Raw genomic sequence first — 26,415 nt, forward strand, 5'->3', positions numbered from 1 at the left:
GTGATGTTAGTGCTGGGGAGTGCTGCAAATACAGATGAAGCTTTGCTTACTTCCAGCTGCTCACCTCCTGCTGTGTGGCCTGGTTCCTAACAGGCCACAGACTTACCTGTCCACAGACTGGTGCCTGTTTGCAGCCCATGGGTTGGGGACCCCTGCTCTAGAGCCTCCAGAAGAAACACAGCCCTGCTAACACTTTGATTTTAACCCACTAAGACCCATGTCAGACTTCTAGTTTGTAGAAATGTAACATAATTTGTGTTGTTTCAAGCCAGTAAACTTTATTAGATCATTTAATAATTTATATCCCTAATCTGTTTGCAGATGTCGCCGTGTATTGATAGCTCAACATTTTGATGAAGTATGGAACTCAGAAGCTTGTAACAAAATGTGTGATAATTGCTGTAAAGACATTTGTGAGTTCAGTTTTTTTTTTTTAAACTTTATAGGCTAATATATATATGTGGCTTGAAATACATGAGGGCAGCATTAGATCCCAGAATGGATTTGAAAGATTATACAAGGTGTGTATAGAATTTTCTAGATTCAGCATTTTTGAAACAAAGGCAAATCAAAGGAAAAGCCATATGTATATTCATATTTTTTATATTGCTATACTGAGGGCTATATACTGCAAAATTTTTAAGAAATGTAAAGTTTAAATTCTTCTGAATAGAAATGCTATTTATATAAGAAAAGGCTAACTTCATGATAATCTCTAATACTTTATAGTAACAGATTGGGAAGAGAAATTTAATGCAAAATCGAGGCTATTGTGAATAATTTTTGATCCAGATAATGACTGCTCATGAGACACTAATTTACCAGTGTTTTAGTACTGTTTTTTAACTTTTTTCCATCCTGTGTGTATTGTATTCGAAGAGCTAGATCCTCACTGAGTTCTGATGCCTTGTTGGGTGGTTACTACAATTTTAACTTTGTAGCTAGAGAAACTTATGAGTTCATTAGACTATGTTATACTGACCAAATTAACAAGTCTGGTATATAAATTGGAGTACTAGTATCAAGTAATAATTGGCAATATCTGTTCAGGACATTCTTCTGTATAAATCGGAATAGCTGTGAAGCCATGCCAGTTTTCAGAATATTGCTTAATGAGCACACAGCAATTAAATATGCAGAACAGACTGTCCCATAAACACCTCTTAGTTTCTGCCATCATCATGTCTGGCAGAAACTCTTTGGTTCCTAGGCCATACCCAAAGATCTTCCGATAACCAGGCTATTTTCTATATATCACTGTAAATCTCACAATGTCTTACAGAGCCTAAATGTGGTTAGTACTAGAGACTTAGGGAATGGCCTAGTTTTACTGCAGAGCACATTAACATATCAATGTTTAGGGTGGTTTACATTTGATGACTTGTTTTTAAACCTGTTTAACTGCTTAGGATAGCCTATCTTTGCCCTAATTTCTAAATCTCAATGGCCTGTTATCCTATCTCTTTCATTACAGCATTTGAAAGAAAGAATGTAACAGCCTACTGCAGAGATCTAATCAAGATCCTGCAGCAGGCAGAGGAAATGAATGAAAAACTCACTCCACTAAAACTGATTGACTCTTGGATGGGCAAGGGTGCAACCAAATTGAGAGTAGCAGGTGTTGCTCCTCCAGAGCTTCCTCGTGAGGACCTGGAGAAAATTATTGCACACTTTCTTCTGCAGCAATATCTTAAGTATGTACAAACCTATTTCTTGTCCTTTCGTGTAGTCTTTATTTTTTTTTTAAATAGCACACTATACTTTTTAAATTCGTGGAATAAGTATATATTCTTCCAAAGAAATTACTTTGAAGAAAAACCCTAATGTAGATATATAATAAAAATTATAGCATGCTCTATATAATTTTCTGTTGCCTCATTTAATTTTAGCAACATTGTGAGATGGGTAGAATAGACATTCTCATTATCTTTAGAAATAAGGAAACTAAGACTTTACAGGGATTAGTATATCTCAGTAGATCCATAAATAGGAGGTAAGTTAAACTTAAGAATAAAATGGTAGAATATTCAAAACCAGTACCATAAAAATGACAATTTATTCAATTGCAAGAATCAAAAATTGGCCAAAAATGGATAGAATGTTTTCCTCCACAAAACATGAGTCTTTCTCATTTTTATAATTGCAACGGAACAAATGGTTTTGCAGTTGTTTCATGTGCACTTTAAACACTATACAAAATTTACCTAACAAATTTCCAACTTTAATTGATCACCATATTTCAAGAAAAGCACAAAACTAAAATGCTTTCTATAAATTGTACTTTGTGGTGTTTCATTATTTCATATCAATGTATTAAAATTATTGCACTTATTTTTTATAAATTTCACTGTTTTCTGTAACTCCCCAGAACCTTTTTGATTGTTGGCCTTTATCTTCTGCAGAGAAGACTACAGTTTTACAGCTTATGCCACCATTTCATATTTGAAAATAGGACCTAAAGCCAGTCTTCTGAACAATGAAGCACATGTTATTACCATGCAAGTAAAGAAGTCCACGCAGAGCTATTTCAGGGTAACTGATGACTCTTAATTTTCACTATTTTGAATATACATGAAAGCCTACTGGATGCTTTTTAACTAGTACTTTCCTAGGTCCAATTGAACATAAGAGGTAAGTCAGTGGTCTTGGAATCTGAATAGGGAAGAGAGAATAAGATACCTTTGTTTTCTATATAGAAGAATTTAGACTCGCCTTTTAATATAGACAAGGGGTTTCCAACCTTTTGGAATGTGAAGAATCCATTTTAATTTTGATGCACTCTGCCCTTATATTGGTCATGATCGCTGTTGGTTTAGAAGTCTGCCTCTGTGGCAGAGGTTGAAAACCACTGTTACAAAGAAAATACTATCAGTCTACAAAAGCTTGCGATGTACAGTTGTGTCTAAGAACACTTTACATGTTCTTTATGGTTTCTCTGATGGCATAGTCCCTTCTATTCAAGATGGAGCTCATACTTGAGTACTAATTTGAAGATTAAAAAAAGAGACCACTGGACACTTAAAGATTTAACTGATATAGAAGAGCAATTAAGATTTTTAACCTTGTGAGAAAAAACAGCTGAATTTTCATCAGTGTTTGCTTTATTGTTTTATAGATTGAGTCATCTCAAACTTATCATTCTGAAGCTGATAAAAAGAGGGAAGAAAAAAATTCAGGTAACTTCCAGAAGAAGTCCACAAACATGCCTCAGCAATCTAAGAATACAGGGGCTAAGAAAAGAAAAATTGATGATGCATGAGACAAGTGTTTCTAAATTTTACAAGAACAGTACAGTTTATGCATGTGTGCACTATTTTTATAATTAATCAAGAGTTTAAATATTAAGATAATTTCATTAATATTAAATACATGGGTAGCTATATTTTAAGAACTTCTAAAGTATTAGAGACTTGAGAATTTGAGACCTTTTGAAAAATTAAGAGCATGAATTGTATGAATTCACATATGAAATGAGGGAAAGTAAACTTTTTAAAATGTAAAAACCTTTTAAATGTAAACTACTTAAAAGTTCACACAATTATATTAAGCTCTTTATGCCTCATTATACCTAGTTGTATTTTTTTTTCTTTTGACAGCAGTGTTATTATACTGAAAAATTTACATAGGCTCATCACAGAAAGCAAGTGATTTCATGTTATATCAGATGTGTAATGCAAACAAAAAAGGAATGACGTATCAATACAAATAATATTAGCAAGTAAGATAGCTACTCTATTTAAGTAAAATAAAACTATAAGCTTGAAACCATAGCCTTATTTTGACATTTCACAATCAAAGGATGGCTCACTTCTACTAACCAGACCAAGTTAGGTTGTTACCTAAGTAGATAACAACCTAGCTAAATTTGCTTCAAAGCTAAATCACCGATGAATGTGTCTAAGTTTAAAACACAGAAATGAATAGTAAGTGGTCAGTTTTGTGTTAGAAAAAAATGTAATAAGTTATCTGAATTGATTTCATATTTAGAATTTTATTTTTAAATACTTTTCCACAAAATCCATTATCATGTCTGTATTTTTAACTCCATTGAGGTCATCATTAAATCAGTGCAGTCGTTTACTTTACTGACTTGACATTTTGTCTTATTTGAAACTTTATGATTCTTGAAATGTCCTTTTTAGTCAAAATAATCTTCTATGTCAATATTTGGATCTAGTAGGTCTTCTCCATATGATGAAAGATTCATCTGGTTTAATATTAAGTTTTCAAATGTTTCTTCTAAATCAGTTTCACCAATTAAGACAGCTCCCATCATTCGCCCATTTTGCATGACGACTTTGATGTATTCTTGTCCTTTGGTACATCTCAGCATTAATTCATGATCTGAACCCAAGCTCTGTGCATTATATTTTCCCAGCAATACAACCTATATATATTTAGGGATAAAAAAAGTAATTTTAGTGAGTACCATAAAGGAAACATAATATACAATTATTTTGTGTTATGCTAGAATGGTCAGCGGAAAAATCTATTCACAAAACTTTACATCTAAAAGTGCCATTGGGGAGCGTTCTAAAGAAAACATTTGAGTGGCATGCATTTATTCTACAGATGATAATACCATATAATCTATATGAACATTAAAAATATTTAGTGAATATACATATATGTAAGACTAGACTACATTAGCTTGGCATCATGATTTAAAGATTTAACAAGGAACTGAAAATTTCCAAGGTATGTGTGTATGTGTGTTCCTTATCAGTAAAGTAGGAAGAAAAAACTTGCCTCAGTAATGTTAAAAAGATTAAGTAAAATGATATGTGTGGGAAAGTACTTGGTTCATTCTTGAATATGATGGCTATTAGTTCACCTCACAAAGAAATAATAAGTCTCAAAAATTAGAAACGTACCAATTTGGAAGAGATATTACCGCCCCCTCCCCAAACTGTAAAACAGTATAGTGGGAAGGTGGGTAAAGATTATCAGATGATTAGAAATTATGATTAGCAATAATACCAGGTACTGGTTTGCAAAATATCAGAAAAGGTCATTTTTTGTAAAATGATTAAAACCACATAAAGATTTATTCAAATAAGAAATTAGATGGTCATAATTAGTTAGAAGACTAACAAGCAGAAAAAAGGCATTAATTTTCTGATCTACCTTACCTTGTAGTTAAAAAATTTTGTTACGTGAGCAAAAAGCTCGAAGCTGAAATCCATATCAATAGAGTCTCCTAAACTGGCTGCAGCCATGCACTTCGCCGCATACCATCCCATCTGTCTCGCCTGGGTCCAAAGCCTCATCTGAAATGTTATGAAATATAATTTTTCATTATCATTACTTGAAAACATTATCAGCTTAACCTTGTAAAATTCCTAAAAGGGGTTCAATGTTGGATAGTCCTTAAGACTGGTTAGATCATCCTCTGCCATAGAAGCAATCATCAATCCTCACTAACTAAACTGATTTTGGTATTTGATAGTTCTGTCTAAATTACTGCCTTCAAATTTAAAAGATGACAGCAAATTGTATTTTTCAATATAATTTCTATTAAAAATTACTAAAATTTTAGGCCATCCCAGGTGAGAACATTTTAATTAACCAGTCCCCTGTTCATAGTAAGTTTCTCATTGGCATTAAAAGAGATGCCAAATTATCACTGAAAAATTTGTTCCTTTTCTTAATCCTCACTTTCTGATGCGAGATAGTTAAGGTCTGCTGTGCAATTTAATTGTAAGAGTCAGAGAGACAGACATATAACTTATTGCCCAGCCCCAAGACATCATAACAGATTTCAGCAACTAATTCTAGGAAGTCATTTAAAATTCTTCTCTACAACAGTATTAATTTCTCCTGTATTGCATTTTTATTGTATTTCTTACAAAGTTTTGGGATTCCCTGGTGTAACAGAGCACTGGCCTTGGAAATTGGTAGGTTTGTGTATCAACTATTTTACATATTTATTTAACTTTCTGAGCTTCAGTTTCACATACACATAAACATATACCACACCTCCTCCTTGGCTACTGGAAGAATTAAATAGGTTAGCTTATAATAAACAATTAGTTTACTTATACCCCATATGTTTAACAATGCTGTCTTTGTGTGTGCAAAAATAAAACCACATTCTTGGTTATAAAGTTCAAGCATTTCCAATAGAATAAGAGACAGATATATCTATCAATCTCTTCCCTGTAAACAAGGTAGGTTCGATGAAGCAAGAGGTGGTCTATAGGAAGGGAGCAAAATAAACCAAGCATGATACAACTAGAGAATGGCTAAAAGAAGTGGCCTATACTATTATACTGCTGGACTATTACCTAATGTATTCCAACTCAAAGTTCCTTCAGTTTGCATCTGGGAATATGTAAAACGAATTATTAATGTACTTTTGCTTTTGCAATTAAGAGCTGGGGACTATTAGATTTACTTAAAACAAGAGACACCTGTTTATTTTTGGACATTTCTTTCCTATATCAGAATATGATGCACTTTAAGAATATAATTAATCCAAGAGAATTTAAAATGTTTAAAATAATCCTACTTGAGAGTGTGTGACAGATATGCCACAAAATGAAATAGGATGATTGTAGACAAAACTGAAAACATGCTAGTCTGAAGCATTTTAGAAACAGGCTGAAAGCATTCTTTTTATTGATGTTATCTCTGTTGTACATAAATGCAATAATAAAGCTGCCTTTTAAAACACATCCAGCTCTTTCACTACTTCACATGACAAAGTCATTGTGAATAACAACCTAACCTGTGGAGCTGGTCTTTCACCAAGATAAGTATTGATCAGTTCTTTTATCTGTAACATCTACCTGTGTCTTCACTCCTCCTAAGACAATCTCATTTACAGCCACTAAGTATCTTCCTCTAGTATTTTTGTTCCACTCTTAGGAGGTAGGCAACACTGTGAGAGCAGGAGGAAGTTTAGACCCATTGGAAACAGTTGTTAGGCTGAGGACAGCTGTTGACTAAAGGAACATTATTTTTCAGTAGTAATTCCCACAGGGAAAGAATAAGGTCGTCAGGAACAGAATACTTTATGGCTTACAAACTTAGTAACCGTTAATGTTTTTTTTATCTAAAGCTGTGCTATACAGTATGGTAGCCACTAGCCACATGTAGCTATTTAAACTTAAATTAACTAAAAGTAAAATTCAGTTCCTCAATCACGTTAGCCACATTTCAAATGATCAGATACAGTAGCTACCTTACTAGAATAGTGCAGAAGTGTAGAACATACCTGTCATCACAGAAAGTTTCATTGGACAGTGCTGATAAGCATCTGAGAATAAAATAAAAAGTAACAGCCCAGAACTCTTTTTAAAAGATATATCTGGATATTCTATCACTATAGTGATAACTTACCAAAAGAGAAAACAACTTTTTCAGTTATAAAAAACTCTAGGCTAGTTTCCACCTTAAAGCAGAAAAGTTGGAAAACGAGAAAGCTGGATTTGCTGGTAGCAACTCACTTTTTTTCAGATGAACTCTGACAGAAATTGTGATCACGCATGCTGGCTTACCTGCTGCCAGACTGGGCTGGGTTGCCAGGATGCAGTACAAATGTCACCAGCAGCATAGATGTCGGGTAGGGACGTGTGCATATGATCATCTACTTTCAGGCCACCATCTTCTCCTAGATCAAACTAAACAATGTTCCTCATAAGAATTTGTGGTAAGACAAATGAAACATGACTTTTCATTCTAAAGTAAAAGAAAAAGTGAAATTTTTACACCTTGATATGCCAATCTGTAATAAGCAAGTGAAAAATAACTGCAAAGTTTAGACAACTAAGTTGAATTACCAGGGAGTCAAATACATACTATGACAGAAAAACCTGTAAGATTCTTAGAATTTTAACATCGAAGCTATCCAATAACCATAATTATTCATAATTATAAGGATATTCCTCACATTTTGTAAGCTTCAAATGGTAAAAAGCAAAAATTACAAGATGGTTTTTCTAAAAGAATCACTTTTAAGAATTCACAGGAGCTGTCAGTCTTATCTACATCTAGATAAATTATATGCTGGGATGTTAACTTCTGAAAGACTTTACACTGCAAAAAAAAAATATTGCGAATCAAGATAAATATAAACTGTTTTCAGCCATTTTAAGTTACACTTTTGTGCTAAAACAATGAACAAGTACTCAGGGTTGAGAATTAGAGATATCAATAAATAATACTTTAGAAATATGCATAGTGGGACAAAAAATTTCATCTTACATTGTTGCCACAGAGAAAAGGTTCTATGTTTGGTGTAACTCCTGTAGCACTGACAATGAAATCGCAGCCATATATCTTTTCATTGGTCAATTCCACATATACAGGCCATATCTCTTAAAAAAAAAAATTTATTCTAAAATGAAATCCACCAATTGTCCATAAGCATTATGTTAATATAATGACTACAATGAAGAGAAACAGAAAAAGGAAAGCAGGAGATGACTTTAAAACAACATCTTTTAATTTGTACAAGGTACATTTGCTAAAAGAATTTATAATCCAATGACATCTTGTTTTGGGTATATTTACACAACTGTGGCATTAAAAACTTTTTCCTTCAAGTTTAGACAAAAATTCTAACAAATATAAATGATAATCATTATATAAATTATTTATTTAAAAATATGGAATATACTTCACTGAGTTTAATCAAACTAGCTTGCTGACTTTTCAGTTTTTTCCCTACTATTCAAATTCTAATGCTCCTTTTTCTTATGGGAAAATTCACAGATTTTGAACAGTGGACTATCTCATATGCTAGGTTTGGCTGAGTGTATTTCTCCAAATGACAGTATTCTCACAGGAGTGTGGAAGAGGAATTAGGAGATCTGAGTCTTAGTTCTTAATTGATAGATTTTTCAATCTTTTTGATTTGGGGGAAGTCACTTTACGTCTGAGTACATGAGATTTTTAAATTTTATTAAATTTATTGGGGACACTGGTCAATAAAATTATATAGGTTTCAAGTGTACAATTCTATAATACATCATCTGTATACTGCACTGTGTTCAAATCAGATCTCCTTCCGTCATCACATACTTGGCCCCTTTACCCTTTGCCATGTCTCCCCCACTGCCTTTGGTAACCACCATACTGCTGAGTTTTTGGATTGTTTGTTGCTTTCAGTTTTATATCCCAAATGAGTGAAATCATGGTTCTCAACTTTTTATTTTGCTTAGCACAATCTCAGAATCTATCCATGTTGTTGCAAATGGCAGCAGTTCATCTCTTCTTATGGCTGAGTAATAGCCCATTGTATATAAGTACCATGTCTTCTTTACCTAATCATCTATCAAAGGCCACTTCATTGTTTCCATTGTCTTGGCCACTGTAAATAATGCTGCAGTTAACACTGGGGTGCATATATCTGTAGAGATAAATGTTTTCAATTTTGGGGGGTAGATATCCAGAAGAGGGATTGCTAGATCATATTGTAATTCTATTCTTAATTTTTTGAGGAACCTCCATACTGTTTTCCATAGTGGCTGTATCAATTTACTTTCCCACTAGCAGTGTATGAGGGTTCCTTTTTCCCTACAACCTCTCCAACACTTACTACTTGTCCTGTTGATTACAGTTATTCTAACAGGTGTGAGATGATATCTCATTGGGGTTTTGATTTGCATTTCCCTTATAGCTAGTGAAGTTGAGCATCTTTAAATGTGTCTATTAGCCATGTGAATGTTATCTTGGGAGAAATGTCTGTTCAGATTCTCTATTTTTTAATTTTTTTTTGTTAAATTTTTAAAAATATTTTGGATATTAATCTATTATTGGATGTGTTGTTTGCAAATATTTGGTTGGCTGCCTCTGTTTTGCTGGTTTCTTTTGCTATACAGAAGCTTTTTAGTTTGATATAGTTCCATTCATTTAATTTTGCTTTTACTTCCCTTGTCTTTGAGGTCATATTCATAAAATCCAAAGACCAAGGTCCATGAATATAGTACTTATGTTTTCATCTATGCAACTTATTGTTTCAAGTCTTGTATTTAGGTCTTTGATCCATTTTTATTTTGGTGTGTGGTGACAGCAGCCTATTTTCATTCTTTTGCATATCTTTCCAATTTCTCCTGCACCCCTATTTATTAAAAGGCTTTTTTTCCCTCCACTGTATGTTTTTGGCTTCTTTGCAGAAAATTATTCGCCTCTCTATATGTGGGTTTACTTCTGGGCTCTCAATTCTGTTCCATTGTGTGCGTGCGTGCGTGTGTGTGTGTGTGTGTGTGTGTGTTCTGGCAAAACCATGCTGTTTTAATTACTGTAGCTTTATAGTATAATTTGAAGTCAGGGTGTGTAATACCTGCATCTTTGTTCTTTTTTCTCAGGACTGCTTTGGCTATTTGGGATCTTTTATGGTTCCATACAAATCTGATGATTTTTTGTTCTATTTCTTTAAAAAATGCCATTGGGATTTTGATGGGGATTGCATTAAATCTGGATATTTCTTTGGGTAATATAGTTATTTTAACTATGTTGATTCTTCCAATCCATGAACACAGAGTATCTTTTCTGAGTCCTCTTCAGTTTTTTTAATAATGTCTTATAGTTTTTAATTATAGGTCCTTCACATTCTTTGTTAAGTTTATTCCTAGATATGTTTTAATTGAAATTACAAAATGATTTTTTTTTTCATTTTTCTGAAATTTTATTGTTAGTCTACAGGAACACACTGGATTTTCGAACATTGATTTTGTATCCTGCAACTTTATTATTTTTTAGGGTTTTCTATATAAAGAGTTGTCTGCAAAAAGTGACAGTTTTACTCCTTCATTCCCAATTTGGAGAGCATCAGGCTTTTTAGTTTTTGTTTTGTTTTTATCTGCAAGACATTCCAATTGATTCACAGGGTTATGATAAACTACAGTGAGTAAAGCTCTATACAATTTATTAGAAAACTGAAAAAGCAAGTAGTGAAAATGAAGTGACGTATTAAATTATTATTTTTTTTTACTTTTCATGTTTAAGTTTTATATAGAAATCTGAGGATATTTTAAAATTAATAATATAGCAAGATTAAATTATGTACCTTTTAAATAAGTAGTTAAATTTTTAAAAATTTTATTACATACCTGTATCAGTTGTAACTGTCTGATTATGATGGTCTCTTGGAAAAGTCAAGGACTTTTTCTTCGAAATTCTAAATTCTTTTTGAAGGTAGATTTTCTTTACTTCACACATGGTTTCAATGTGAATCTTACGAGAAAACTAAAAGAAATACTCATTACCATAATACTTAAAGAATGACTTACATTACTGGTGATGAAGAAAGAAGTTATAATACACTTACAGAAACATACAGAAAAAATAATTCTTGTAATATAAATGAAAACGCATTGGATGACCAAAAATAAGCCCTTCAATTTCTGTGCGAAAGGAATGAGAAGAGATCTGGTAGTTAAACTGGCAGGTAGCACCAAGGGCATGTTTTTTAGTATAAGCCTCACTGATAATTACGTGTATATTTTTTTAAAAAATTATAGCTGTTATAGACTATAAAAAACTCTTGAGAGCAGATCTATGGCAACTTATTGTTACATCCCAGAAACTCAGTAAAGTGCCAGTTAGGTAGGAATTACTCAATAAATGTTTATTGAACTAAACTGTTGAAGTTCTCAGGTTAAAATACTATCAATCTTAGTATCTGAAGGTACAGGAAAAAACAATTTTTCATAATTTCCATCATAAAATTATACATCATGAAGCCAACTCCCTCTTCCAACCTACCTAAGGCTGAGAAGAAACCACACACAGTAATAAGGAGTGCATGTATGTTTTATAATATTTAAATATCACAGCCTTTTAACAACTATTTTTAAAAATCTAGTAAATAAAATATTAAATGTATTTTATTTTAGAATCCATATAACCTTTAAAATACTTAATGGATCCAAAGTGACCTCTGAGAAAAGATTAATTTAAAATAGGACAGGTGTATTCATTGTAGTCTGTGTGAGTGAAAAGAAAGCTGAGGGTCAGTTTTAGATGAATATTCACCTATATTTTGTAGGCAAAACTGGGCCAGGGGGCATTGAAGTCCTTTCCTGGCACTGTGGATTTTAAGTAAAGGGACACAGCAATTTTTTGAGTATGTATTTATAACCATAACCAGTTTAACGAATGGTTCAAGAATTTAAAATTGCATTTAGACAATGTTTAATCAGTATAAGAAAATATACCTCTTTTGTTCCTTTAAGATTCAAGCCTTCATGCCAGTCAGGCCCCAAGGCACTGCCTATATTATCAGCATTAGCTTTGGTTCCTAATTCCTTTTTCTTTCCTGAAAAGACAAACTCAATTCAAAATCAAATGATATAAAAATTGCCAGGGGGAGAATTATGCTTGTGTTCTGCAGCTTTTAGGCAATGTAATGATTCTCATATGTACATACAGTATGACTAAACTAAGGCATCTATATTAATCCTTTTACTCATTATTTTGGATATGGATAATATTCTCAATGACTGTTAGGTATAAACACTTAAAAGTATTTTTTGAGGTTATGTACATTGGTTAATATACAGGGTAAGAAAATTAAATATTGGAAATTTTGTCAATGGTTAGCACCTCCAAAACTAAAAAATTCTTGACTTTTATAAGCCAAAAGTTAAAAAAAAAAAAACAGCTTTTTTGAACTAAAAAACCGCGAGGCCTGTATTTGTTTTTAAACTCATTGCATTTTTTTTATAAAATTACCTTAGGTGTTGTCTAATTATAGCATCTATTTACAAAGATGCAGATGAACCAGTTTAATTCACTTTAAACTTGCAGTTTTAATTTTATATGTCTTTCATAAAATATGTATATATGTATATATACACACACATACACATATCCTAGAAAATCTATAATGTCACATAAGGGTCTAGAAATATCTATATTCCTAGCTACCAAACATAATATTTTGCTAAATTTTCTTATAGTCTTTTTTTCAATGGTTAAAAAAAGTTTCATCTGTGAATGAATGAGCTAGATGCTATATTTACCTTCAGTTGTGTATCTGGTTCTTTTCTGTGCAATTTTAGCTTCTGGTTTTTCAGCAATAAGTTTAGAAGTCAAGAATTCAGCTGCTCCTGCATCGAAGAAAGTATTCCCAATAGCTTTATCTTTAATGGCCCAAATTACTTCACACCCTTCAATTTCATACCTAAAAGGAATATTAAAGTTACTGAGAGCAATTTCAAAAGTCTAAGTATAGATATCTTTGTATCTGCACATAACAATTCTTTCCTAAGGCACAAGTAAATATTTTAAGGCAAACTCAGGAAGAATGATTATAAAGAGGAATGTCACACTCTTTCAGGATAATAGGGATTAAAGTAGAATCAATAATAAAAGAAATTTAATCATTTACTGGAAGAACATGAAGTGACAAATACATATACTGAACATCAGGTAAAATTTTATTACAATGAATATCATTTCAGTGTCCAATTTCTGTATCATAGTTATTATTTAATGTCCCCCAAAGTTCTCAGGAGTGAGCAATGCTCTATCTAGTTATAGTGTAAGCAATAATGGATGGGCAGTTAGGTGGCACATAACTGCCATAGAGAGAACAGCTGACTTTTTTGGTAACAAATATTTTATGTGCTCAAAGCACATTACAGAAGCAGATTGACAAAGGAGAGAAATGGAGTTATGTACTAAAATCTTAACTTTGTTATAAAGGAATCATTACCCTGCAATTAATTCCTCTGATCTCAGAAATTTCTAAGCCATCTAGCCAAAGAATGAACCAGTTCACAGAAAATTCAAGGACCTAAGAGGAAGAAAGGAAGGGATGTGGTATATAGAAGCCACTTTCCATGACTGTTCATGAGGTAGCCAGCACTCCTAGGCATCTGCTGTTTTATCTCTAGGTTTGGACACTGAGAATCTGATTCTCTTAAGATTCATTTCACACAGTCCCTGAAGTCTGTTGTAATTCATGTTATTAATACTTATTTTGGTACAAATGATGAATTGGGACAATCTCAGACAAACAGGATATATGATTATCCTAACTATACTAGGATTTTATTTGAACATGCTCTAGTAATACATATCATATGTTATTTTTAACATTTCTTTATGGTACAAAGTATTGCCACCTTTATTTCACAGACTGCTAACGTGACACAGGTTATATGACTTTTTAAGACTAATCAATAAAGAGATGGTAGGAAAAAAGGTTTAGTACATCTGACTCCAGGTCACCTAGCTTCATGCTTTTTAGCATATGGTAAAGGAGCCCCCTGCATCATCCACTGGGCCTTTTGTTTTTCTTGCTCGCCTATGCCAGCAAAAAATATTTACAGTTACTAAATTTCAGATTATTTTGGAGAACATTCTATATATTTTATACTGCTCAGGTCATATAGCATTGCTGATGTTATGTGGTAACCAATTTTATATTCCAATTTATATATAGGTACATAGTTATTATGAAATGCTTTCCTTAACTTTTAAATTGGCAGTTTCTCTAATTACCACTTTTTGTATTTTAAAGTTACACAGTAGTATAACACATATGAACATAGCTTAAAATAACTGATGCTTGACTAGCAGACCATAGTTAGAATAAGTAACCACATAAAAAGTAACTCCTATACATGCTTTACCTCACAGGACACTCTCTAAACCTCTACCCTATGAATTATGTCCTCAGAAGGATGCATAAGCATGAAGGTGTCGCCGCCCACAGGGGAAATACTGCTTTCATACTCTTAAAAAACAGACAACAAAGTATTAAAATTTTGTGAAATTGTGAAAAACTATGACTGAAAATGAAATGATTAACCTATACTTGGAAAGAAGAAAAGAGATAACAAATAAAGTATAATAAAGAAAATTAGCCTCAGTGGAACGCGGGGCTATTACAAAGCAGAAAAGGTTTGGATATACTTTTTTTCAACAAGAAAAGTAAAGGCTTAATCATTCAGTGAACTTAAACTGACAGAATAGTACCATATGGGACCTTTCTTAAACTATCAGAGTTCACTGAATATAAAATTATGAATTTTATCCAATTATATAGTCTTCAATCTCCAACCTAAAGAAAGTAAGGAACAGGATTAAACATTGTGAGACTAAACATTTTTAAATGTAAGAAAGCATTTCATTGTAAATAATAATAGTATTAAGTTATACTTTTGGTGACAGCTGATAGAGAAAATCTGTCATGCATACAATAGAATTTGAAGCCCCTCTTAAAATGAATCTGTGCCTCCTCCTTTGTGGCCCAGTTTGGTTTTGACACTCTAGTTTTTTCTCTACATTTCTCTGTACAGTGCCACAAACTTCATAAATACAATGACCACCACTCCTAGTACTCGAGCAATTTAAGAACTCTTATAGGCTTCCAATGGGATTTGCCATCTAAAAACGGCAGGTAAAAGGCTACCCTGCGGCTTGGAATGGACGGAACTGAACAAAGACAGTGCTTTGGTAGATTCCTTATTGATACAAATTTATCCTTTTTGAAGTCAGACCCAACTTTCTGGCCTGAAAACTATCTGGAATATTTCTCCATGTCAGCCATCTACTGGAAGATAGATCATAAAGAAAGTGAACCAATGTTCTTGTAGACAACCGCAGAATATTTTCAATGGTTTTTGAACTTGAAATATCTTAAGATGATAATATTTCATTAATTAATGTGTTTGCATTTCCTAACTTTCAAAAACCAAGAGCTGGAAGTACCACATAAACTGAAACATGAATCACAAACCTATGGGTTTCATGATCAAGAAAAGTTAACACAGATTAAGTGAACCAGGATGGATATAAGCAATAAAAAATGGTGGAGATTATGAATAGTAATATAGCACATGCTTCTAAAACACATATGGGTCAAATCTAGCCACTCACCAGTGTATGACCCTTTGAGATCTAAAGCATTCTCTACTAATGTTTTATAAGGATATTTCTATAACTCTGAATTCTATGAAGCTTAAAAATAAAGTGGATTTTTCTCCTTGAGTATAAGAAAAACAATTATATTTATCTTTGATTTTCAGGATAACAAGACCTTTTCTAGTCTGCCAATAATCACAAGAATCACAGAGCAGTTCTTAAATATTTAAAAATATATACTTACACTAATTCAAGTGCGATACCACCATTCCCTATGATCATTATTCTCTTAGCTTTAGTAAGCTGCTTCTGAAATTCCTATATTAAAAAAAAAAATGACAGTGTTTTGTATAGTGGGCAATATCAGAAGCCAGAGGCTTCACTGACAATTTCACTTTCCCACTCTGCCAGGATGCACCCTCCCAATTATTACAAATGTTCCCCTCTATGTTCCATGTCTTTCTAGGAATGCCTCTCCTGATTTTCTTTGCCTTTTATGTCATTACATTTAGAGTAGTATTTCTGAATTTCATCAAGAGGCACTGTCTTTAGTTTACAACATTCTCAACTATTTGACCAAATCAATTTATTAACATGGCATCGATCTGTATCTTAAGATACTGAATTCTTCCTTTTCTTTAAGTTATTCACAGTTGATACTCCCTACAGTCACTCAGCACTTAAAACTTGCAGGAATTCTTGAGTAGGATAGCAGCATAGTGGTTAGGAGCAGAGTCCCTGGTTCTAGCAGTTTACCAACTTAGGCAAGTTGCTTAACCTCTTGTACCTCACATTCTTCACCCATAAATAAAAAGCAACTACACCTCAAGGGTTCCGTAAGCATTAAGTAAACTGTTAGGAGTAGCAGGCACATAATGTCTAACATTTATTTTTTAAAATGTTACATTATTACCATTATAAGACCTACACATTCCCATGGTCCCCCTCCCCCCCTCCCCCCCAGAGAACACAATGAGCTTTCAAAAGTACAGAATAGTCCAATTGCTTCAGGATATCTGAACAGCTAAATTCTTCCTCCTATGTCAAGTTACCATTTCTATTAAATTGACCCCAAAATGTATGATAATATTTAATAAATAACCACTGTGGTTAACTTCTTTAAAATTCTACAAAAAAAAACAATCTTAATTTGTTTTTCATTGAAGCAGTAGATAATCTAAGCAAGATCTGTAAAGAGCACTGGACATGGAGATAAGTGGTATGAGTTTAAACTACTTCTGATAAACTTGATAACTACCACAGTATGGGTCAATTACTTAATCTCTCCATCTCAGTTTCCTAGTTGTAGAGCGGGAGTAATGGCTATCACACAGGATTATCATGAGGATTCAATGAGTTCATCTATATAGAGGGCATTGCTGGAACATAGTTATGAAAGCAGTCTTTGATAATATGAACCTAAAATATTTACAAGAAGATAATCGAGTCTGGTTTTCTCTAAATTCCTAATTATTTAAGAACAGGCCAAAAGTAAACTATCAATTTCCAAGACTATAAAACATTATGTAATTATAAGTGTATCACCGCATGGGACAGAACAATGAGCCTGAGGTAAGAGAGGAGTACTGTGATTCAAAACCAGGAAGAGCTTCTTGGTAATAAGGGCCAAAAAACCTGAAATAAATTACCAAAAGAAGTTGGATAAGGTTCCACTGATAGAGTTTCACCTTACTGGGATAGCATCACTGTTCTTGCGCAGAAAGATAAACCCAGTGACTTCTTCAGTTTTAGGACTGTGTCATGGTTCTATACCACAAAGATCTGACTATTAATTTCTTTGCTGAGGAGTAAGTTCAGTAAGTTTTAGATATGCTTCACCTTTTGGGAAAAAAGATCATTAAATAAATTAGGTTGCAAATCACATATCCCCAATCAGAACAGATTAATAAATATGTGCACAATGCAAATTGTAATCTTCAGAGTAACTGTTACGTCTAAAATCTGCATAACAGAAGGGACACAAAACATTGTCATGAATAAAAAATTATCAACTAAAAACAAACTGAAATTGGCCATAATGACATTATAACTACTTCCGGTTTATGGGTCATCAAGGAAAAAAACCTCTCTTCTACAGTTTAGGAATTAACAAGAGTGGAACACTGTGATTCAAATGTAGAAAAGCCTAAGAATCTTCTCATTTCTATCCCATAAGCCAACCTCAAAATGTTACCTGAGCACTGTCTGTATCACGGATTCCTAAAACATAAGGATTTCCTTTACATATCAACTTTGGTTTAGCTCCAGCACACAGACAGAGTTTCTCATACACGTGGTGACTGCCATCTTCTGTTAAAATGCACTGTAAAAACATAGAGCAGTGAAGGGAAGAAGGGAAACATTTATATATGGGTACAATTTCACTTTAAATTAAATATTCAAAAAGACAAAAGCAAAAAACACATTCAGGTTGCCTCTTGGTGGCACTCAATATTTTGTTACAGCGATTGCAAAGCTAACCAAACATGAGAATGCGTTCTTCAATCTAGTGATTCTTAATCGTTTTAGGGTCATAACCCATTTTGAAAATGATGAAAACTAGTCTTTTTTCTTGGAAAAAAAGGCATATTCACATGAAATTTTGCATAAAACTTAGGGAATCTCATGATGTTTGGAATGTTGACCTCAGATTAAAAACGAAAAATTTAGAACTTTTGAAATTGAGTATTCTGAAGAACATTTTTGATATCAACAGAAGTTACTTGAAGATCTAGTGAATCTATCAATCTTAATATCTATTATGGGTACAGGGGAGTTGTGTGGTAGAAGTTACAATATGTCTTCTTAATCTAAAAAGATTAGAAGTGCTAAAAAACTTTTTATATTCTTAAATACAAATAGCAATCACTTTACCAGCAAACTATATACTCTTTGGGGATTATATTTTCACATAAGTGACAAACGTGTTAATCTTAAATCCTAGCATGTACAGGCTTTAAAGTTATTTATATTTTTAATAACATCAACGAATCTAAAAATACGCATTAGAGATCCATTGTTTTTGTTCATTAATACTAAATGAAACTACACATAAGTGATAGCATTTAGAAAGCAGATACACATGCAACTATAAGAGATGCTGGACTTTGTTGAATGGTATAGGGATGGCATAGGAGTTAACGTATGTGCCTTGTGTTTGGAATTATAAATCTTGGCAAATTATGATACAGCACTTATTACCCATGAGATGTTTGTTACCATGTTAACTCTTCAGCTGCATAACAAATCCCTAAAACAATAATCAAACATAGTATAATCTATATAGTAATTTCATACAAGTTTTCCTTCAGATAATCTGATTAGAATTTTATCTGACAAACAGAAGTTAGTTATAGGCACTGACCAAATTTAAGAAAGAATTTGCATTTAGCTACTGTAAAAATGTACAAAAACTCTTGATTGGCTACTGTTAAATTTTTGGAAGTAGACATGAGAGTAAAACATATTATCTCTAATGCACTAAACAATATAAAGGATGGATAAGAGGATGCAGACCTGTCTCATGTAGGATACTTTTCAAATGGTAATGGACGGCACTCTGATTCAAATGTCCTAATGTATAAATTCCCTCACAATTCATTAGTATACTTTTAAGCTTACCTCAGTTTGCAGATTAATTGAAGAGGATGTTATACTGAATAAGTACTACTACTGTAAGTATTTAGGAACTTACTCTGGTTTGGGGATTCAGGTTTTTAATTTTTTTCTTATAAAATTCAGTTCTTTTTCTTAAATTTTTTTTTCTGTCAAATTATTTGTCTTTCAAATGTGGTATACAGTGTTTTATCCCTAAGGGAGAATTCACAAGTTAAAGCTGCTTTAGAGAAACAACTACAGACTCTATTTCCCATCTCTCCTAACGCTCATGTAAGGACATTGTTAATCATCTAATAACATCTTTTTCTGAGACTGCCTTATTCCTGAGACTGTCTTAGTCTGGGTGTTATTTCATTTTGGAATATTGCAACCACTTTCTAATCTGGTTGCTGGCCACCAGCCACTCACTCAACCCCAGTTCCTCCTTGACACTGCTGTCAGATCTTCCTAAAAGAACATCTATTTCATCAACCTTGCTTCCACTTAAAATCTCCATTGTTTATAAAATAAAAACTCAATTTCTTAGCATGGCATAAAAAGCTTTTCGCAATCTTACTTACTTATTTCTCTGGCTTTGTCTGCCAATCTCCTTTACTTATCCCTGCCCCAATCTCCTTGACAATCTCACTGTACCATGTGGCCCATTTCCTTTCTTTGGGTCTTTGAACATGTATTCTCCTCTTCCTGAAATGCCCCCTTTGATCTAGAGAACTCTTAAATGACCCATCTTTTAAAACAGAGCTAAAATACTACTCAATCTGTGACATCTTCCTAAATATCTAATATCAGAACTCTGATACTATCTCAATGACTCCTTTTCATGTATCCATATAATTATATGTATGCATGTCTATATTCTCAATGGGAGCGGCCTCCAACCTTTTTGGCACCAGGGACTGGTGCTCCTGTGAGAAGCTAATGCCTTATTATCTGAGGTGGAGCTGAGGCAGTGATGCTAACACTGGAAAGTGCCTGCAAATACATATGAAGCTTTGCTTGCTTGCCTGCCACTCACCTCTTGGTGTGCGGCCCAGTTCCTAAAAGGCTCCGGGTACTAATCCACAACCCAGGGAGGTTGGGAACCCCTGCATATGACAGTGAACACTCTCGAGAGCAGGCTCCTTATATTATTGTTGTTGTGTCCTAGCACATAATGCAGGGCACAGAAAACACTAGATGCTGTATAAATGTTGACACTAATTTGAAAGATAAAACCTAAAAAAAAGTATACCAAGCTAAACTAATTATATAAATCTCAATACACTCACAAAAATGTGTGAATTTTTCTAATAATAATGGAAATTAACATCACTAAAATTTACTTGCTAGGGATTTTGGTGGTGTGACAGGTGGGCTCAAAGGAAGACAGGCAAAAACCTCACCAAGATGTAAGAAACGAAACGTCATTAAGAAAAAAAATTCTCTTACATGTTCTTCACTCTTCAGTTGCTTTACTCCAGACTCTATAACTTTAATGTTGGGAAAGCGGTTTTCTAACATGGTACTTGGTTGTTCTTCAACATCAAATTTTTCCAGTACTTTAGAAACCTGTATTAATCAAAGAGGTAAAAAACAAATAAATAAAAATGTTTTTCTTTCAAGAATTTTAAATAAAAATATTTATTTCTTTTTATACACCACTTATTTCACATTCATAAAATAAGAAAGTCGGCCAGCTGCACTATAGACAGTGGAAAGAAGGCTAGACTCTGCATTTTAAGATGAACTCAAATACTAGTCCTACCACTCTTGAGCAAGTCAGGTAGGTCACTGAGCCTTAGTTTCCTGGCCTGTAAAATGAGGGCTAAGACTCAAACAGTTTATCTCTCTCCTTACCCTTGCAGCTTTCTCCTTCCACTTGCTAGGTAACCTTATTTTGATCGAGTCTTTGGACTTTCTCTTCTTCTCCAAAATCATCAGCATCCTCTTGGATTCACTTTCCCTCCTATCCTGCTAAGAGTCCACTATGAATCATTTCATCTTTTGCCCAAACCCTTTATTTCCTTGTTCTCTTATCCTCAACCATTAATAACCCTGAAAACTTCCAACCATAGATCAAACTACCTGTTTTCTCTAGTTCTATACCCAGTCTGCTATAGAAGAACCACATAGCTTGTATATTGGTAACAGGCATCAGTTGTTCCTTAAACGCTGCATAGACATCCAACTATATGACCAATAAATGATTCAATTTCTGACTTCTAAATACTAAGAATAACTGACATTTGCATATTTATTATTTCAATGTACTTCTACATGTTAGTATAGTAAGTCCTCACTTAACATCATCAATAGGTTCTGTGACTGTAAGTGAAACAATGTATAACAAAACTAATTTTACCACAGGCTGATAAAATCAAGAGTTAAGTTCCTGTGGCATCTCGATATTTTAACAAAATGACAAAATGATATTACTCAAGGACCTGCTGTACATTTTAAGCCCGCAACCTTGTTAAGTAAGCAAAGAGTGTATCATCCTAATATTACAGGTAAAGCAACTCGGGTACAGAGATTTGCCAAGGCTACACAGCCAGTAAATAACAGGCCTAGAACCCAAGTTATTTTCTTCTATTGTATAAAACTTAAAAAATGGCAAAAACTGAACTCAAGTCTTGTAACTCTGGGATCATTACATCAAATTAAGTCTTCTGGAAAGACATTTATAAGACCCAGCTATTCACTTTTCTCTTATGTATGTATGCTTAAGCTTGTAATTGAATATATGCTATTTTCTTTTAGAGAATACTAGCCAAAATTGTTCTCTGGTTCTTCAAATCCCATAACTCTTTTGTCTGTACCTAGGTACGAAGATATTTTATGTATCTATAGGCAGGTTTTAAAGGAGCAACATGTGCAACTAACTTCCCCTTGGTCTTAGGAGTTTATGTAAACCTTAGAGGTTTACATATGAGAATGAGGTGGGTTAACAGTATGTTGATCTCTTCCCTGGGAGATAATATGTAAAATAATTTTTATAAAATATACTTTAAGATTGGAAAGGTGTGTCTCTGGGAGATGGCTAGGGGGAAGGTGGTTTTTCTTCCTTGGTATCAAATCTATTAACCTTTATATGAATAATAAATCTTAGACAAAAATGCCAAAAAAAGTTATAGTCTATTAGGATGTTATAAGGGAAAACTTGTTTTAAATCAAAGACTATGGTAGTAGTCTTCACTGAAGTATAAGAAGAAAAGATTTGTTTTTCATCTTTTTTATTCATTTATTTTTTGCACAGGCATTGTAACACTCTTAACTGTAACCACTGAAACACATGTACTTTAAAAATATATAAATGCACATATATTAGAATATGAACCCAAAACTTTTGAACAATTGAGGTACAGGATCCAAAATGTTTGGAGACCACTCTTCCATGATACTGTGACCTCACTGATCTTAGATTCCTATTAAAGTGTTATAACTAACATGTGTAATATAAATTCATGGAACCACAAAGTGTTCTAAGAGAAGCTAATTATACATCCGAAACATTATCTACAAGTGTAAACTTGGCTCAGAGGCACTTCTGATTTGTAAATACACATAACACACACATATTTACCATAAAGATTTCATAGCATCTTTCCCTCAAAAGAATCTTATTTTAAATTTTCTGAAAAGTAATTCAGAATGGGAAGAAAAGACAGGAGGAGAAAAGACACGAGGAAAAAAAACAGTAGACTAGAAATTCAATTCAGTATTACCCTGGGTGCTTTGGTATTCAATCTGAAGAATTCTAAACTTTGAAGTATAATTTTAAAATAAATATTAAAATGAATATTAAAATAACATTTGTCATTTTAAACAAAATACTACAGTTAACACTAACTGCTATGGAGGTAATTGCAATTTTTAAAATTAATACTAATAAAGTGATACAAAAGTTCTTACCTGCTTGAAATTTGTAACTGCTTTAATAACAGGAGAAGCTGTTATCAAGAGAATATCTTCTGATGGAAACTGAATGGCCAACTGATTTTTAAAAAAGTAGGAAAAAACATGATAAATAACTTTAGGTATTAGTATATTTAGTTTTGGGTGTGAGATAGGGATAATGCAATTTTAATAACGTTATTAACCTAGGAAACTAAAAACTCATTGTTCTTCATTTAAAGGTCTCCATTATCCTGATCTTGGGTCTTGTTCATCATGTTTATAGGGTAGTGATGCGTAGTAGTATATTTGCATTAAACACTAACAAAGTTCTGAACAAGAAAAGTGACATAAAGAGGTATTTCTAATTAAACAATTTTATGTGCCAATTTAAGTTATCATGCAGAGGATAAGAAGAAATGATCTTCTTAATTAACAGTTAAACCATCTTCTACTTATTGTAAAATATTTTCATTTGCCTTCAGCAGTATAAAATTATATAAAACCCTCAATGATAAACATTTAGAATCTTAGCCTGACTTTTCTCAAGTGCTTTGGCCAGTATATGTTCTGAGAAGACCGAGCCATTTTAATACTGACCTTACAAAATTTAGTGGTTTAACGTGCTCATTTCACCATTTTCCTCTAACTACAAACTCCTTTCTCACTTTAAACTTCATAAAAGCATTTTCCTAACTCATGTTTCTGTTCCTGAATTCTACCAATTTCTAGTTCTATTCATACTATACCATTAAAATTAAGCATGAAGGGTTAAAGAAGTAAAATTAGTAGTTGATAAATGGTCACGGGGATGGGGAGCACAGCACAGGGAATGCAGTTAGCATTAATATAATGGCAAGGTGGAGAGCCAGAGAAGAGAAAGAGTAATTAGAGGGATTGTTTTATAAACTACATAAATGTCTAACCAATGTACTGTATACTTGAAACTAATTAAAAAAAATAACATATTCAATTCGCTTACACATTCTCAAAACCCCATCTTCTTTTTAATATCACTTAAACATTCTACAATATTTGCCAATATTATCACTCTCCATCTTTCTTTCCTTCGCATATTCTGTATTTTTTTCCCGTTTCCATTGCTAGACTAGGCCTTCGAAACGTCTTTAAACTACTAACGTCACCTTTAAATTGGCCTTCCAGTCTCATATTAACCAACTGCTCCTGCCCCACATATTATAACTAATCATCTTTTTAGAATTTCCATTTGATTACAGTACTCCATTGCTCAAAATCATCTATTGTAAATTCTTGTTAAATTCTTAGCATGACTTATGATCCCTCATGGTCTGGTTTCTGCCAACGTTCCTGGCTTCATCTTTAGTCATCACCAGTATATACTTTTCTTCTCCTAGATGATGCCACGCTTTTCCATCTGAGATTCTACTGTTGCCTCTCTTTGGAATGTCTATCTTTTCACATCTACCTGGTGAACTTTTACTCATTCTTCTACACTGAGACCGAAAAGTATCTCCTTTTTAAAAAGATATCTCTTCCCTCATTGCCTACCAACTCCATAGGCACCCCTAAGATAGCAAGCACACTAATGAAATGATTTGATTATATGTCTTTTCCACTAGGCTATTAGTCCCTACAAAGGAGGTACCCTCCTGTTTTATACTTGACTATTCAGACCTTAGCACAGCACAATAGTTAGTGCCAGGGTCATAGGGGTTTACTTGGCAAATAAATGGAAAATACACATCCAAAAATTAAAAGTAAAAAACGAACAAAAAAATAAAACCGTGAATTTCTTGCACTATTTATTACCGGTGATTGCTTACATTTCCTTTATATTAAAATAATTTAGTCCTTTTTGGAATATATGTATATATAGTCATTATAATCAGAAAAGCATTCCCTAGCTGCATTTAATCCCTTGCTGGTTGTTTTACAAAAGATTACTAGAGGTAAAATCAATCCTGTCTTGGGAGTTCAAAGTACAGGAAACTTACGTAAGGGTTACGATGCACTAAGGACTTCTCACCTATCTGGAAGCTGAATTCAATTTTCTAATTTAAAAGGGGGCTGAATTTCCTGACAAAGTATTTACTAGTTACAAGCCCTCTTGTCTGCTCTGACATTACTACTAGGACCAGCACCTGGTTCAGTAAGCTTTGGGCTCTTCCCCAACGACTTGCTCGTTACCCGTCCTCCATGCGCCTGAGGGTGAAGCTTGCGAGGTACTAAGAACATCAGCTCAGGGCTACCATACTGTCTCTAATATCTGGGAGCAAGAAGGAGAGCGTGGAGGAGGGGTAGAAAGCGTCTAAAAGGACCAGGAAGGACTAAGGCAGTGGGTGGGAGGGAGCCTTGAGCGCCACCTCCTGCGGGGTCGAGAAAGCGAAGCCGCCTGCGTGCCCGCCCTACCTGCTCCGCGCAGGTGACACCCGCGATGCCACCGCCGACCACCACGAACTTCTCCGCCGTCGGGGGAGGGCGTGCTGCCTCCATGTTCTCAGTCTTCTAATGGTTTACTGACTACGACGGGGTGGATGCGGGAACTTGCATTCCGAGAGAGGAGGTCGAGCGGGGCGGTCACTTCCGGGGCCTGAGCCTGCGAATCCGACCTACGGGTGCCCAGGAGCTCACACTTAGTCCCGTCGCATAGCGCTCTTGGGCTGCGTTTCGGGAAGCACAGAGCCATCTTGTTGATTCCAGGGCTTTGCGTTACTATTATTACATCCGAATGTAGTTTTTCCATGTAGATTTGAAACAGAGAAGACGAAAAAAAAAATAATAAAGAAGATAGGTCGCCAAAAGAAGCTTCAAAGTGTCTAGAGACAGACCAGTGTTCTCACGTGGCAAATGAAATGCTCTCAAGTTCTCACAATAAGTTTCTTTGAGAAATTTGACATTTTAAGATGACACAGAGTCCGCAGTGGGCTCTTGGAAAACTCATTTATCCTTTCCCCCAGCAAACCCTGAAAGTGCATACCAGCCTAACATAGCATGTCTTTTCTCTGCTGTCAGACCATCCAGCTAGCCACATTTCCTTGCTATCCGTTGAATGAGGTGCCACTTTCTGTATCCCTCACACTCTAGGGGATACATGTAAAGCCTTCCAAATAGATCTCTTGA

At 33.9% G+C, this 26,415-nt stretch overlaps 2 protein-coding genes across 10 annotated transcripts in view; one reads left to right on the plus strand and one right to left on the minus strand.

Moving 5' to 3' along the window:
* RECQL (RecQ like helicase) overlaps positions 1–4,085 on the plus strand; it is a 29,637-nt gene extending 25,552 nt beyond the window's left edge. For all 7 annotated transcript variants that reach the window (XM_016140475.2, XM_036236904.1, XM_016140480.2 and 4 more), the window contains 4 exons: positions 322–413; positions 1,475–1,694; positions 2,403–2,532; positions 3,116–4,085. In XM_016140475.2, the coding sequence (XP_015995961.2) occupies positions 322–413; positions 1,475–1,694; positions 2,403–2,532; positions 3,116–3,259 (586 nt within the window). In that variant the 3' untranslated portion in view covers positions 3,260–4,085. The remainder of the gene's footprint in view (positions 1–321; positions 414–1,474; positions 1,695–2,402; positions 2,533–3,115) is intronic.
* PYROXD1 (pyridine nucleotide-disulphide oxidoreductase domain 1) lies at positions 3,715–25,873 on the minus strand. 3 transcript variants are annotated; one of them, XM_016140483.2, is made up of 12 exons: positions 25,705–25,873; positions 23,332–23,412; positions 20,869–20,988; positions 18,017–18,145; positions 16,067–16,140; positions 12,972–13,132; positions 12,165–12,265; positions 11,058–11,193; positions 8,209–8,321; positions 7,503–7,625; positions 5,133–5,270; positions 3,715–4,387 (listed from the first exon to the last, which is right to left on the minus strand). In XM_016140483.2, exons 1-12 carry the CDS (start codon positions 25,786–25,788, stop codon positions 4,139–4,141), a joined length of 1,509 nt encoding a protein of 502 aa, XP_015995969.2. In that variant the 5' UTR covers positions 25,789–25,873; the 3' UTR covers positions 3,715–4,138. The 3 variants fall into 3 exon arrangements, with proteins under 3 accessions (XP_015995969.2, XP_015995970.2, XP_036092800.1); XM_016140484.2 differs by lacking the exon at positions 25,705–25,873 and adding an exon at positions 25,437–25,655 and having other exon boundaries at positions 3,972–4,387; XM_036236907.1 differs by lacking the exons at positions 18,017–18,145; positions 20,869–20,988; positions 23,332–23,412; positions 25,705–25,873 and adding an exon at positions 17,472–17,636 and having other exon boundaries at positions 3,972–4,387.
* Positions 25,874–26,415: the final 542 nt, after the last annotated feature.

This window comes from Rousettus aegyptiacus, unplaced genomic scaffold, assembly GCF_014176215.1.
Source record: "Rousettus aegyptiacus isolate mRouAeg1 unplaced genomic scaffold, mRouAeg1.p scaffold_m13_p_2, whole genome shotgun sequence".
Lineage (NCBI taxonomy): Eukaryota > Metazoa > Chordata > Mammalia > Chiroptera > Pteropodidae > Rousettus > Rousettus aegyptiacus.